A 13,491-nucleotide genomic window follows, 5' to 3' on the forward strand; every position below is an offset into this window, starting at 1 on the left:
CTAAAGTGTTAACAGCACTGCATTCTAACAAATGCATGGCATCTCTCCATGTCCTGTAACCAGCTGTAAACCACATCCTCCTCTGCTGAACCCAGTAGAAAAACTGATGTGAAAGACACCCCTACTGTAAACTCACCTTCTAAATGGAAGTTCCCACAAGGCAGAATCCATAATATTCATGTAGGAGGAATTACAGGAATTACTGTACTGGAATGATCAATATTTGTAATTAAAATACTGAGCATTGTCTCCATGTTAATACTTGGGTTTGACATAAATTGCCATTGCTATAGGAATTTACTATTCTTTGTACTGTATCTTTGGAAGATAGCGTACCCGTGTACAGTATGCACCTTGATTTTGAAGGGGAACCTGAAGAAAAAAAATCTTTGATCAGAGTGAGTGAGTAGCTGCAGCTAAGGAGCAAAAGCTGATGTTAGCCCTGTGTGTTGGCTGAGCCTGCAGATTGCCCCAGAGTGTCAAGTCCCAGGCTGCATGCTGAATCCAACTCCCTGCATTGGCTCTGGAGCCATGTACTGGGTTAGGCTCAATATACTGAAACCAGGACTGCTGGCACCAGCTACATGCTGGGTCTGACCCTCTGTGTGCTTCTGCGGCCGCATGCTAAGCTCAGGCTGAACCCAGCATGTGGCTTCAGAACCAGCATGTGGTCCCAGACTTGGCACGTGACTCTGGAGCCAATGCATGGTGTCAGACCTGGTGTGCTGAGTCTGGCCACATAGGGTTCATATGTCAGCCTTATCTGGTGAGTGATTGCAAAGGGGTGCCTACCATAGGTTGGAAATTTGGTGGGGGGGACAGTGGCAGTGTGAATTGCCATGGCTCCCAGAGTTGTGGCAATTAATGTTACTACTGCTCTGCCTCCCCTTGCCCTCCCCTCACCCCCAACCCAATTTCCAGACCTGTGGGGATCCCTTTTCCTCATATATAAGGTGTGCCAATTATCTCTAGCTGGTTTTGGGGGAAAAAGGGTATTGGGTATATGCAAGGAAATAGTGCTGTATACAGACATTGTTATATACAACCAAGACCCAACCCACATTGTGTTAGGCACTGTACAACCCCAGAGACGCAAACTATTCTGAAGAGTTTACAGTTCAAAAAGTATAGATAGAAAATCAGACTCAAAGTGGAGTTTGGTCTCTCTCCTCAGTTTTCCAGCTGCACATCCTATTTTGTACCCATAGCTGAACTCTGTGGACTAGCTGCTTTATTTTCAACAGTGCTACTTTAGCTTTGTATAGGTCCATTTGTGCAAGCAACCTTAACCTGCCACCAAAGGCTGGGGGAAGGGGCATAAACTTAAATGCCTCCTGCATCTGTAGTTTAAAAGAGGTGGGGATGGATGGCAATCCACCAGCAGGGTACTGGTATTTGTTACCAGGGAAACAAAGAGTAAAAAGAAAGTGGCCTTCAGTGTGCTAAAATAAGGGAAACATTGTTTCGTCCCCACTGAATCTTTCTCCTCCTTTCCTATCATGTCTTAATTCAGAAAGAAAGACAGTCAGTTCTGTATTCTGAGGGGAGCCATTGATACCTCCTGTTCCTGCTACAGTCTGTAATTCATACATTAGTCAGTTCCTAGGACAGGGGCGGGCAATTATTTCAGGTGGATGGCTGCTTACTGTGTTTTGGCAAGCTGTTAAGGGCCATATAGGTAGCCCTGCCCCTTGACAGGTGCCCTGCCCCCTGGTTGCCATCTTATGGCTGTGAGTCCCACCCCCTAACCCCTGACCTTTGCCACCATATGCATCTCCCCATGCCCCCAGAAGACTCCTTTCAGCAAGGGGTTTTGCCATCTTGGAACCAGAAAAATACCAAATTTATATTCTAAAAAGCAAATGTCTAAAACAATTAATTTGATTTTAAAAATATTTTTTGTACTGGTTTACATGTTTGTGTAGTGTACCTAGAGGTGATTGTACATAATAGCTTAAAATTAAGTTTTACTCTTGTATACTTTGGTGGGGAGTATAGGTTTGTGGGGGGATGTGGGGATGAAGGGGAAGGTCCTACTACTACCTCTGGCTCTTATCTTTGATAGGCAGCCAGGAGTAGATAAAAAAAAAAAAGTTTCCACCGCCTTATAGAACTCTGAAAATCCACATTACATCTGGTGCTCTGAACACCTTCCACCAAATTCACCGTTTCTCAAGATAAGGCTTGATCCTGAACAGGAGCTGGAGACTAATGGTCACTGTTATTTTACCTGCTTTCACACCCTGGACAATCGCTTAGTGTCTGTCCTCCAGCTTCCAGATCTGTAAAATGAGGATAACATAAAACCTGCAAGGAAGTATTGCAAGAATTAATGAGCAGAGACTGGTGTAGTGTTTTGAACAGGCAAAGCATATAATTAGTGGTAAGTATGACTAGTAGGGCAGAAGTATTACTGTTATAAAAGGTGACTGTGGAACTCAGAGGGATAGCTTTTCATTCAATAACTGGTAAATGTTGCATTTAAAAGTTGCCATGGTGGTTGGGGGTGCAAGTTGATGGAACACCGGTCCATCCTGTCTAGTATTTTATACTTATTAAGCTACTTGAATGACTCTACTCAGTCTAACCTGTCAATAGGAGGGGGAACCACCCCATGGGCAGTTTGAATTAGACACGCTGTGGGACAACTCCCTTTTCCTCTCTGCTAGAAGTTGGCTTATTACCTGGACCTGAAGATAGATAGCGCCTCTGCTTTTGATCCATGACTGTCCAAGTCTTTCTCTTTTGTTTATTAAACCTCAACAGCAATGGAGTTGAAACCATTGTAGAGATAGCAAGAGCTTGTCAGGAAATCTAACATAAACACACCTCCATATATTTAGCAAATGCAGTTTCCTGCTCTTTGTTGCCTGATGAAAGGGAGATTAAATTATACAGGCACCCCCCCAGTTAGTGCTCTTAATTGGTTCCTGATAAACCCAGTGTTAAGCAAAAGTCTTTGATGACCCAAGATGGTGACTGCAAGCATTTTAATAAAAGTTGCTGAGCACTAAGTGGAATTGGGTATCAATTTAAAATGAGTGTTATAACAAAACAGTGCTAAGCAGGGGTTGCCTCTCAATGCCATTCTCCTCCCTCCCTTCTCCCCATGTTAACTGAACCATACCTCCTCCACCACCCCCATGGACTATGGATATACAACAGGACACCTGTGCAACCTTCCTGTTAAGCTGGATGTTGAGAGGTGATGTGACGAGTGTGATCTCTTGGTTATAACTGTCCTCCCTGTGTAAAAGTGGAACCAAATGCCTTGCACCCAAGGGGGTGATTCTCAACTGGGTGACAGCAGCGATCCTTGCAGGGTGTAAAACCCAGGGATTTTGCCTAGACCCAAGGACTTCCCACAGCAAGCCCTAGATGTTATGCGCTCCCTGACTTCTCTGCAGTATAGAAATGGCTGTCTGCTCTTTTCCCCCGCTGAAAACGAAGAGCTGCCCTCGCCCGGCTTCCCTCGAGTCTGTCAGGGCGGAAGAGCCCCCCGGACCAGCACAGGCCCGCTGCTCTGCTCCCTTACGTCACGAGGCTCCTCCCCGCGGCGCTTGGCGGGGGCCGGGCTGGCGCTGCCCCTCTTCCGGAGGGGCGGGGCGGGGACTGCCGCGCGCGCTGCGATTGGCTGCCCCCAACGTTCGGAGACGGTTTAACTGCAGCAGCGAGGAAAACAAAACAAAGGAGCCGCGAGCCGAGCCCGGCGCGGCGGGGCTGGCGGCGGGATGTCTCAGCCGCCTCTGGGCCCTGAGGGCAGCGCCTGTGGGCCCAGCGGCCGGATCCTCCTATGACCCCGCTACGCAGACGTCCCTGAGCCCCGGGGAAGGGGAGCGACACCCCCCTCCCCCAGCTCTGCAGCCGGTACCTGAGCGGAGCATGAGGCGCTGGTGCTACTAATATCCCACCCCCCCTACGCGCGCACGCACACACTCCCACCCACCCCCCAGCCGAGCAGCGGTGGAGGCTTCTCCCTGCCCCCCCTCGAGGGGAGCGGGCCCGCAGCACTGGGCGGCGGTGAGTACCCGGCCCGCGCAGGCGGTGGGAAGGGGCAGTGTCTCCCGCCCCCTGGGGGCAACTTTCCGAGCTATTTATAGTGCCGGGAAATGGCTGCAGCGAGTCCGGGGCGGGCGGCGACGCTTTACATAAACGCGGGTGGGGGGCGCGGCGCAGCTCCGGCCCCGCCGCCTGGGCCCCGCTCGGGGTTTGCCGACAGCCGCGATCCCCAAGGCGCGGAGTGACGCTCGCTCGCGGAGTGCTGGGGGGAGGAGGGTGTCGCTCGGTCGGCGCGGCGCGGCGCGGCGCGGCGCGGCGCGGCGCTTTGTCCTGTGAACTTCCCGAAGGAGACTGACGCGCTCTTTCATGCGCTGTGTCCAAATGCGTTTGGCCGGAACCGCAGATCGGAGTCACGTGTGTGTTGTTTTGTGTTTCCCTCTTTTAAAAACAATAACACCACAAATCTCACGTGATGGCACCGTAGTTTGTGGACAGTTCCCCAGGGCAGTGGTCCGGGTTCAGAGGGCCAGCTCCTTGTAATCCTCCCTTTCCTACATGGACGCGGTTTGGAGAGAGGCTCCTGGAAACGACCGTTTTGGTTTGGGTTTTTCCCCATACTTCTGCCTGCCATTCTGGAGTTGAGCAGAACAGGAGTGGGAAAACTGCCCGCAGAAATGCACTCAGTGGAGTGAGCTGTGAACTTGAGAGATTTCATTGCGCTTATTGACTAGCCTACCTAACCCAGTCATGTGTTTCTTAAGGAGCTAGGAAGTGGAGTTAGTTCCTTGCTGCCTTGGTCTGTAACGGGTAAACACCAAGGAGTTTTAAAACCAGAATATAGTGAATTGCTTAAGCACGAAAGAGCAACTGCTGGCGGATGTACTCAGTGCTATAGGTAACCTCCCTTTTAACTGCAAGCTACAAGAGAAATGTATGGAGACAGCATCTTTACTGCAAGCATTACAAGCTCTAAACAATAATTTATCAAGTATTAAACTGTGTTTTTATTATTATTATTTTTTCCAGGCAAGCCTGGATGACAGACTCTTTTATAGAGATTGAAGGTTTCTGTAGTGACCTTAGTTATATGGTGGACAATAGTGCTGTCTCTGGACTGCACCTGCTTAACATGCTTCCTCTATGTTTGTTTACACATCCGGGACCAAGGCAGGGACTGCCCACTTGGTTAGGATTGGCTGGTACTTGTCTAGCAAATTCATACCTCCCATTGAGTGATGTCATGCTGCTGGATGGCAGCAAATCTAATATTGAAAGAATGCAATTCATGAATTGCAAATTTAAAACTAATACTATGTTTCTTTGGCTATGTGGATTTTATGGTTCTCAAAATCAGTTAGTGCTCAAAATGTTAATGCTTTAGCAACAGTAGGATGGTAAACCAACTTGAGCAGTAGTGAATATATGGATAAAACTGAGCATGATTTTTAAAATGGAGCTTCAGTAATTAATAGTCTTCTATTAAATTGTAATATTGGCTTTTAATGCCTTTGGGCATTCAGAATTGCATTGTCTGAACTCTTGTGGCTAGCCCTCTCTAATTTTTGCAGGTGGCAAATGAAAGTAAGCCCATATGCAAACATATAAAACACATTTGAATTCCCTTGAGCTTAATAAAACGAAGAAAACAAAAGATTGTATGTGCTCCAGAATGACACTGTATAGTGTCTAGGTCAGCGGTTCCCAATGTGGTGCCTGTGGGTGCCATGGGATAAAACTTTAAAAAACACAGCTTCCCTTTATGTTGTATTCTTTTGAAGTTGTGGATCTAATGCAACTTTAAGTTATGGATAAGATGATCAGATTGATTTGAATTCTAAACTTTAACATTCATATTGATGCCTGCTGCTTTTTCTTTGTTGTGTCCTTGGGCACAAACGTTGGGATCCCCTGGTCTGGTGATATAGTTCTTAATGCTGTTAGGAGGTGGGTAATGCTAGGGATCTCTGCTCCTAATGAGTATACTGATAATTATATTAATAGTATCTTTGTAATTTAAAGCATTTGCCTAACTCTTGGAGCACTTTTAAGGTTAATATGTGGAGTAAGGTTAATACATGGAGTAAATTAAAAATACAGTTAGACTGCATTTTTTTTGTAGACTGCTACAAGCATAATTATGTGAATGAAAACCATTTCCATAATCTCTCCCTCTTCTACAGTGAAGCACTTTCCAAGTGTTCTTGCTTTGGCTGAAAAATTGTTTTTCCAAATGATTGTGTATACTCCCCCTCCTCTCCCTTTGGAAGCAGGACCATGTATGGATGCAACTTCTAATCGGGTCTAAAGGTTACAACTAATATTTAGTGATGGCCTTTTTGTGCTCAAGCATTATTTCATTCTTGGAATTTACTCTTATGACTACGAATACATCATCTTTGTATTCTTTTAAAGTCATCCGAGTTCTGAATTTTGATAGGAGAAAACTAATTCTTGTTTTAACTAGGAAGTACAAGTCTTTGTTGGGAGAGTTTTTAATAAGAAAAAAGCATGCCAGTTCTATCGTTTGCTAACAGCTGTGTTTTAGACGGCTGTTCTGAATCTGACTGTCACTAGCTTTGTGACAGACTGCCTCTCAGAAAGTATATGCAAATAAGCCGATACACTAATAATCTGTTAAAGGAGTTTAGATTGAAGTGCTTTGCAACAAATATTGAAGATGCTTTGTAACCTTAAGGAGAAAAAGGGGGACGAAGAGGGAAAGACAGAAGAGGGTTGGAAATCCAGACCATCTAATAGCAAGTTAACAGAACAAGGTGAAATAATTGAAATTATGGTATGTATCACTGATTAAAAGGCAGGAGGGAAGCAACGCTGACAGCAGGACAGAAAAAGGGATTGGAAGGAAAAAGCAAAGAACCAGTAAGAGACTAAAGAGCCAAGTTGACCTTACCTTGTCCAGTAATCTGTGAAGGCATGTTATTCCTAGCTTCTGCTTCCTGGAAGCCTTGCCAATAACAAGCTCATTCTTTTTCTTTCGCCCCTCTCCTAGGAATCACATGAGGAAGAGGGGGTCCATGTCGGTTCACAGGAATAGTTTTGGGCTTGTGTAAAGCTTCAGACTTTTTAACTTTCAGCTTTTTCTCAAAATACCCAGACTTCTCAAAGCTACTTGTAGATTATTGCTTAAACCCATTTGTAGTCCAGGTAGCAGCACAAACACTGTGGTTCTTGAGAGTAGGGTTGGGGTGTTGTAGCTGTGATGAAAGGTATCACAAAAGGTCCTTGTACAGAGAGCATGATTCTTGATGCATTTCCTGCTTTTGTAGGAATAGTGGAAACTGATAGCAGATGGGCTTTTATTTAATTCATTTTTGACAGAGTGATGATGTGCAGTTGAGCCACTGGAGAGAGTCACTGGAGCTATGTCTGTCTGAAGGCTGGGGAAGAGAATGCTGTATTGACTTGATCAATTCATGTTTGGAATCTTGCCTTTTTGTTAGCAATACAGCTTGGCAGTAATGATGTAATAAGTTACGAAGTACACTGCTATGACATTGCCACTGCTGCCAGATTAAGTAATTGAGAACAGAGAGAGGTGGGGGCATTTTGTTTTGGACATGCATCCTAGTTGCTGGCAAGAGCAGGAAAATCAAAATGCATATATTTATTATGACCACTTCAGAGGTTTCGCTGAAAACTTAGAACCAATTCTGCAGTATTGGAGTTAATACATCTGCTATTTTATCTGGATTTAGAGCAGGGGTAGGCAAAATGCGGCCCATGGGCCGAATGTAGCCCATCAGGCCATTCTATCTGGCCCACGGTTCCCATAAAAAAATTTAGAAAATTAATATTAATCTGCCCTGGGCTGCCTATCATGCAGCCCTCAATGGCTTGCCAAAACTCAGTAAGCAGCCCTCTGCCCAAAATAATTGCCTGCCCCTGATTTAGAGTGTGCTCATTCTGGTCTCTGGATTCATTACCATATTTAAAATTTGCAAATACTGGGGCAGTGTCCCAAGACTATAAATGCATAATCCTGTATTTCATCCTTATAAACTCTTTGACTTCTGCTATCTTTAAAAATAAATAAAAGGTGCAAAGCAATGCAAAAAAGAATGGAGATCTACAGGTCAAAAGTGTTATAATTGATAACCTTTTTTCCTTTATTCTCTCTCTCTTAATGCATATGTTCCACTATGTGTCTTCTTCAGAAGACTTATTTGTGGCCTTGGAGTTGGTTATGAATAGAATTTGAGGATGTTTTCCACCCTCATGAAAAATGTACCCATGCCTCTCTTCATCTTAAGGTGAAGCATCACAGAGCTGATGCTTTTAGTGCTTGTAGTTTCCCTGTATGTGCACACATATGTGCTCCTCCCTCCCCCTGCCCCTAAGACATTTTGAACTGTGATCACTTTTATAAGGTTTGTTTTTTTCCTCGAGAAATTTAATGGTATTAGTAGAAACCATATAACTCAAGCTTTCCTTGGTGTTGTAGGACACGTTTCTGCAGTTTGAAGTAATGTGAATTCTTTTAGGTGGTGTTTTATTCAAGTTATTGAATAAAGTGGTTAGAAAACAAGTGTCAGAAGTATCTAAGAGGTGGGGCAGAGGCAGTGAGTACAAGGAAGGGCTTAAAGTGGAAAATATCTTGGTGGCAATTAGTTTTGTTTCTTGTGTTTAGTGTTGATTTTCTCTTAAAGCAAACTTTCCTGTATAGGAAGAGTTGACAGCAAGTAACTTTTACAGTTGGAGCTCTGTAGCAGTTAAGGTGCAGTGGGCTGAATATAAACTTTTGCATTTATTCAGTAAGCACAGAGGAAACAACAAATCCAAGGATTACTAATTTGTTACTAATAGAGAAGTGTACTTTTTTTTCTGACCTATGGTTATCTGGCTAGTAAATACTATACAAGCGTGCTTCGCTTTACTGCGCTTTGCAGATATTGCGGTTTTTTTACCAATTGAAGGTTTGTGACAACCCTGCCTCAAGCAAGTCTATCGGCGCCATTTTTCCAACAGCATTTGCTCACTTCGCATTTTTTATCAATAAAGTATTTTTTTAATTAAGGTATGTACATTGTTTTTTAGACATAATGCTATCGGACACTTAATAGACTACAGTATAGTGTAAACATAACTTTTATATGCACTGGGAAACCAAAAAATTTGTGCGACTCGCTTTATTGCAATATTCGCTTTATTGCGGTGGTCTGGAACCGAACCCGCAATGTCTCCGAGGTATGCCTGTACTTTTTCTCACATAGTGAAAAAGGACTTAAGAGGCTGGGCTGCAGTATGTCAAAGGGTAGTGTTGTTTTTTTTACCATGATGAAATATTCTGATGCTTAAGCAGTGTCAGATTTTTATTGGTTGAGATTTTTATCATCTACCTTATTAGACTCTAACTTCAGCACCTGTGAAATGCACTGGAAACTGGCAGAAAAATGGCAGCCCCTATCTCCATTTTGGAGGTTGTTGTAAGTAGTGACAAGTGCAGGATTTTGTGCTGCCCATTAGGATGGTGGTGTGAATTTGAAAAGCCATGTGTAGACAGACGTACAATGAGAATATGAGTGGAGAGAGTTATGTGGACATCTGATTCATTAGGAATGCCATTTAGTTGAAACCACTGAGTAGAGAAGAATCATTTTCAGAAGAATCATTTTCTACTGAGCTGTACAGAATTGAAGCCAGTGATCTGGAATCAAGAGGCTACATTTCATTACAGTAACAAGATCTAGAAAGTTCTGTTCTGAATGGCTATGTTCTTTATTTGAGGCAAGGATTTCTTAGTGTGATATCCCTTATTGGATCAACTACTTATTTATTTGTTATTTAAAGTTATAATATTTAAAAAAGTGTATTTAAATTATTACAGTTAATTTATAATTTTAAAATAAAATGTATTTCTTATAGTTAAATACACTTTATTTTAAATTTTGAAATATATGAAAGAACTTGAACATACTACGTTAAATATCCTTGGCTTCTTGCAACTTATTTATAGCTCTTCTTTGTTCACCTATAGGTTGACTGTTTCTCTTGTGGCATCTGTGTGGAAAGTGCCACACACACTCCAGAACAACGACGGCTTTTGCTTGCATTTTCCAGTGTTTCTTTTGTCAGCGAGTTCAGCAAAGTTGTAATTCTTCAAGTGCCAGCCCTGAGCTGAGTGAGGAGCCACCAGCAGAGATGGTAAAAATGACAAAATCAAAAACGTTCCAGGCTTACCTGCCAAACTGTCATCGAACCTACAGCTGTATCCACTGCAGAGCTCACCTAGCCAATCATGATGAATTGATCTCCAAGGCAAGTGATTAGTTTTTAAATACTCTGATTTATTGTTAACCAAAATTTGTTATCATTGGACCACTACTTCCAGTAGATAAGAGATGCAATTCAAAAGCAAGTTTCAGAGTATCCCTCCAATATTCTTGGGTCACAGGTGTTGTTTATAGAGGACTGGATATTTTTTGGAAACTTTTGAAAACTTTGTTCATCCTAGTTGGTTTTTTTGTTTTTGTTTTTTTTTCAGTATAGTCCTCACCTTCTCAATTCTCCTAGACTAATTGGGAGGTTGTACTTTCTGAGTTGTCTGGTAAACCTATATCGGCATTAGATCTTGTTAGTTTGCTTATGAAAACTGCCTGATAGAAGTACAGAGCTCAGGACTCCTTTTATATGGCAAAAGAGGAATTTTGTGAATCAACACAAAGATGCTATTGTCACATTCAGTGGCTCAATCTGGGATTCATCAAGCCTTTTTCTTTCTGATTTGTTGGTACATGCCCTACTTTAAACTTGCGTATTTCAAAAAAGTTACTAAAGTTTAGGTTGTCTCAGGTTCTTTAAATAACGTGGGCTTGTGCTTTGTATCCATTATTGAAAGAATCTACAACTCCATGTAGTATCTAGGAAAATCATAATGCACAGATAACATGCTTTAAGGGGTGTGTTTTGTTTGAATTTCACTTAGTTTGTCATGAACCATCCTCTAAATATTGTGTTCTGGGGAAATGTTTAAATCCCACTCTAAACTTCATGTGAAATTCCCCTGTCCCCTTTGTTTAAACAGTCTTTCAGCAAGGCAGAATAATTGGGCCCGAGGGGCGGACGTGCGCGCGCACGCACACGCACACACCCCTTTATTTTTTTGAATTTTCTGTTTTCTGTCACCTTTTGCTACTGCTGGATTGACCATTGTAATAAGGCCCTTTCTTGAGAAGCCGCAGGGATTGAAAAAGTCTCTCCTTTTAAGTTCTTGTTGCCTATTATAAGCAAGAGCATTTATTCCTTAATTCTGTGGAGTGGTCTTGGGCAGTAATGTAATAGAGTACAAGCCCAGAACCTTGATTTAGGAGACATGGAGGAGAAGGGGAATAAAAACAGCTGCTACTGTAGGGGCACTAGTCACTGTTACTGCCACTGCCCTGTGCACCACCAGTGCCCAACGTGCAAAACTGCCAGACTACACTTCTGGCCTTAGATGAAGGCTGTTCTTAAACGGACTTGAAACAAAATTGTCATCTTATGCTATCAACCTCTTCTGTTGCTCATTTCAATGAGTAGCTTTTCTAGGACATGGGTGTTTTCTTAACTCAAGATGATAGCAAAATTCTCACCATTTTCATTATGTTGTTGTTTGTAGGCACCTTATTGTAGCCTTCTTTCTCTCCCTGACCCTTTTGATCGGTAAACTAAAAGAAAATCTTTATTTTACATAATCTTTCCAGTTAGGAAGCGTGTTTAAATAATGAAATCTTGTCTTATAGTCTATTACATTTGTGGGATAATACAGATTCATTGCAACTATCTTTTAGTTCATTTGCCAGCATAGTAAAGTTAAATAAAAGGTTTATTTTGTGACCTATATGAGATTTTCTAGAATGGATTTAAAAAGTCTGAGGTTTTAACGCATCAAAAAGAGTTACTGAGCATATGGAAAGTGGTTTTGTTTTGTTTTTTAAGTACCCATGTCCTGTATGTCTGAGTAAGTATAGCCCTATACTATCTAATGGTGTAGGAAAACTTCTGGTATATGGTCTTATTTTAATCCTGGTTTCATATTCTCCAGTTAAGGTTTATTAGACAAACTGCCAAGTTTCTTAACCACTTGCCAATTTGGAAGTTGTCAAATGCAGTGCTATAGTAAACTTTCCTGAACCCTTCTTTTTCTGGCTTTTTTGCATTGTATCAATCTTGCATGAGATTCAGAAATACATGAAACATAAGGTATATTTTTACTTGTAAATAAATATATACTTGTTGCTATTTTCCGACCAGTTTGTACTGTTATGTGGGGTGCTGGCAATAAAAACAAGCACAAGGGAAATTATTAGATTACACCTGTTTTAACTTCAGTTTGTATGTCGATTATAATACCATGTAAAAAATCTTGTACGCTTCAGGATTCTTTCTTCTCAAAACAGGTTATGAATTCATAATGTTGAATCTTGTAACTTGTGAGTATCTGACAAATGGTGCTTCCAGCAGGGAAAACCAAGAGTTTGACACCTTTTTTTTTTTATTTTAAAGACATACTGTAAATGTATTCAACCTTTGCCCGGTCTTTAAAGAGCTCATGTATCATTCAGACATGTGACTTGTATATTTACAGTCTGTTCTTACAACTTTACACAAGCAGAAGTGATGGCTATAACTTTGAATTTTCTTTTGTCATTAATACAAACCTTCCTATCTAGTTTTTTCTTCTGACTTACTGATCCCTTTACAGCATATAAAATATATATTCACTAGAAGGCTGGGAATGTTGGTATATGTGTAGTAGCAGTGAAAGTAAGCTTAATGGGGTCACTTTAACCTCTAGAGCAGGGGTGGCCAATTTTGGCTGGAGGGCCACTTAATGAGTTTTGGTGAGTTGTCAAGGGCCACAAGGGTAGCCCTGCCCCTTGACAGATGCCCCACTCTCTGATTGCCATCTTGGGACCAGAAAAGCACCGGCCCCCCAACCCTGACCCAGAAGTGTTTATTTGGGGGCAGGGGTGTTGTCTTGAAATGGGGGGGGGGTACAAATTGTGTACTTAAAAAAAAAATCAAACGCCTACTCCTAACTTATTTTAAGAAATATTTTTGTCCAGATCTGTGTGTTTGCATAGTGTATGTAGAGGCAATTGCATAATGGCTCAAAAATATAGTTTTACTCTTGTATATTGTGTGTGGTAGAGTAAGGGGGTATGTGTATGTGTGTGGTGGCTGTTGGAGGGTGTTGGGTGTGGTGTTTTTTTGGGAGGGTATGGGGAGAATGGGGTGTGTGGGAGGGTGCCGGGGGGGATGTGGGGGGAGGCGGCTCCTCTGAGTCCCTGGAGTGTGCAAATGCCTGGAACTGCACATGGTGTCAGTGAGCAGGGCTGGCCCCGTGCGGGCATGTAGTGCACAACTCCCTCCCCAGCCACAGGTAGTAGCAGTGTGCAGGTCAGCCCCATAACATGCAGCTCCTGCCAAAGTCCCTGGTAACATGTGATGGCAGCATAGTATGCAACTCCTGCAGTGTGTGGGGCCAACCAA

The 13,491-nt window shown here is 42.7% G+C and overlaps 1 protein-coding gene across 1 annotated transcript in view; it reads left to right on the forward strand.

Moving 5' to 3' along the window:
* The first annotated feature begins 3,658 nt into the window (after positions 1-3,658).
* YPEL1 (yippee like 1) overlaps positions 3,659-13,491 on the forward strand; it is a 34,075-nt gene continuing 24,242 nt past the window's right edge. Inside the window, exons 1-2 of the mRNA XM_090062632.1 lie at positions 3,659-4,020; positions 9,995-10,275. Coding sequence (XP_089918758.1) covers positions 10,159-10,275 — 117 coding nt within the window. The 5' untranslated portion in view covers positions 3,659-4,020; positions 9,995-10,158. The remainder of the gene's footprint in view (positions 4,021-9,994; positions 10,276-13,491) is intronic.

This window comes from Crocodylus siamensis, chromosome 9 (assembly GCF_052110815.1).
Source record: "Crocodylus siamensis isolate JL-2025a chromosome 9, ASM5211081v1, whole genome shotgun sequence".
Taxonomy (NCBI): domain Eukaryota; kingdom Metazoa; phylum Chordata; order Crocodylia; family Crocodylidae; genus Crocodylus; species Crocodylus siamensis.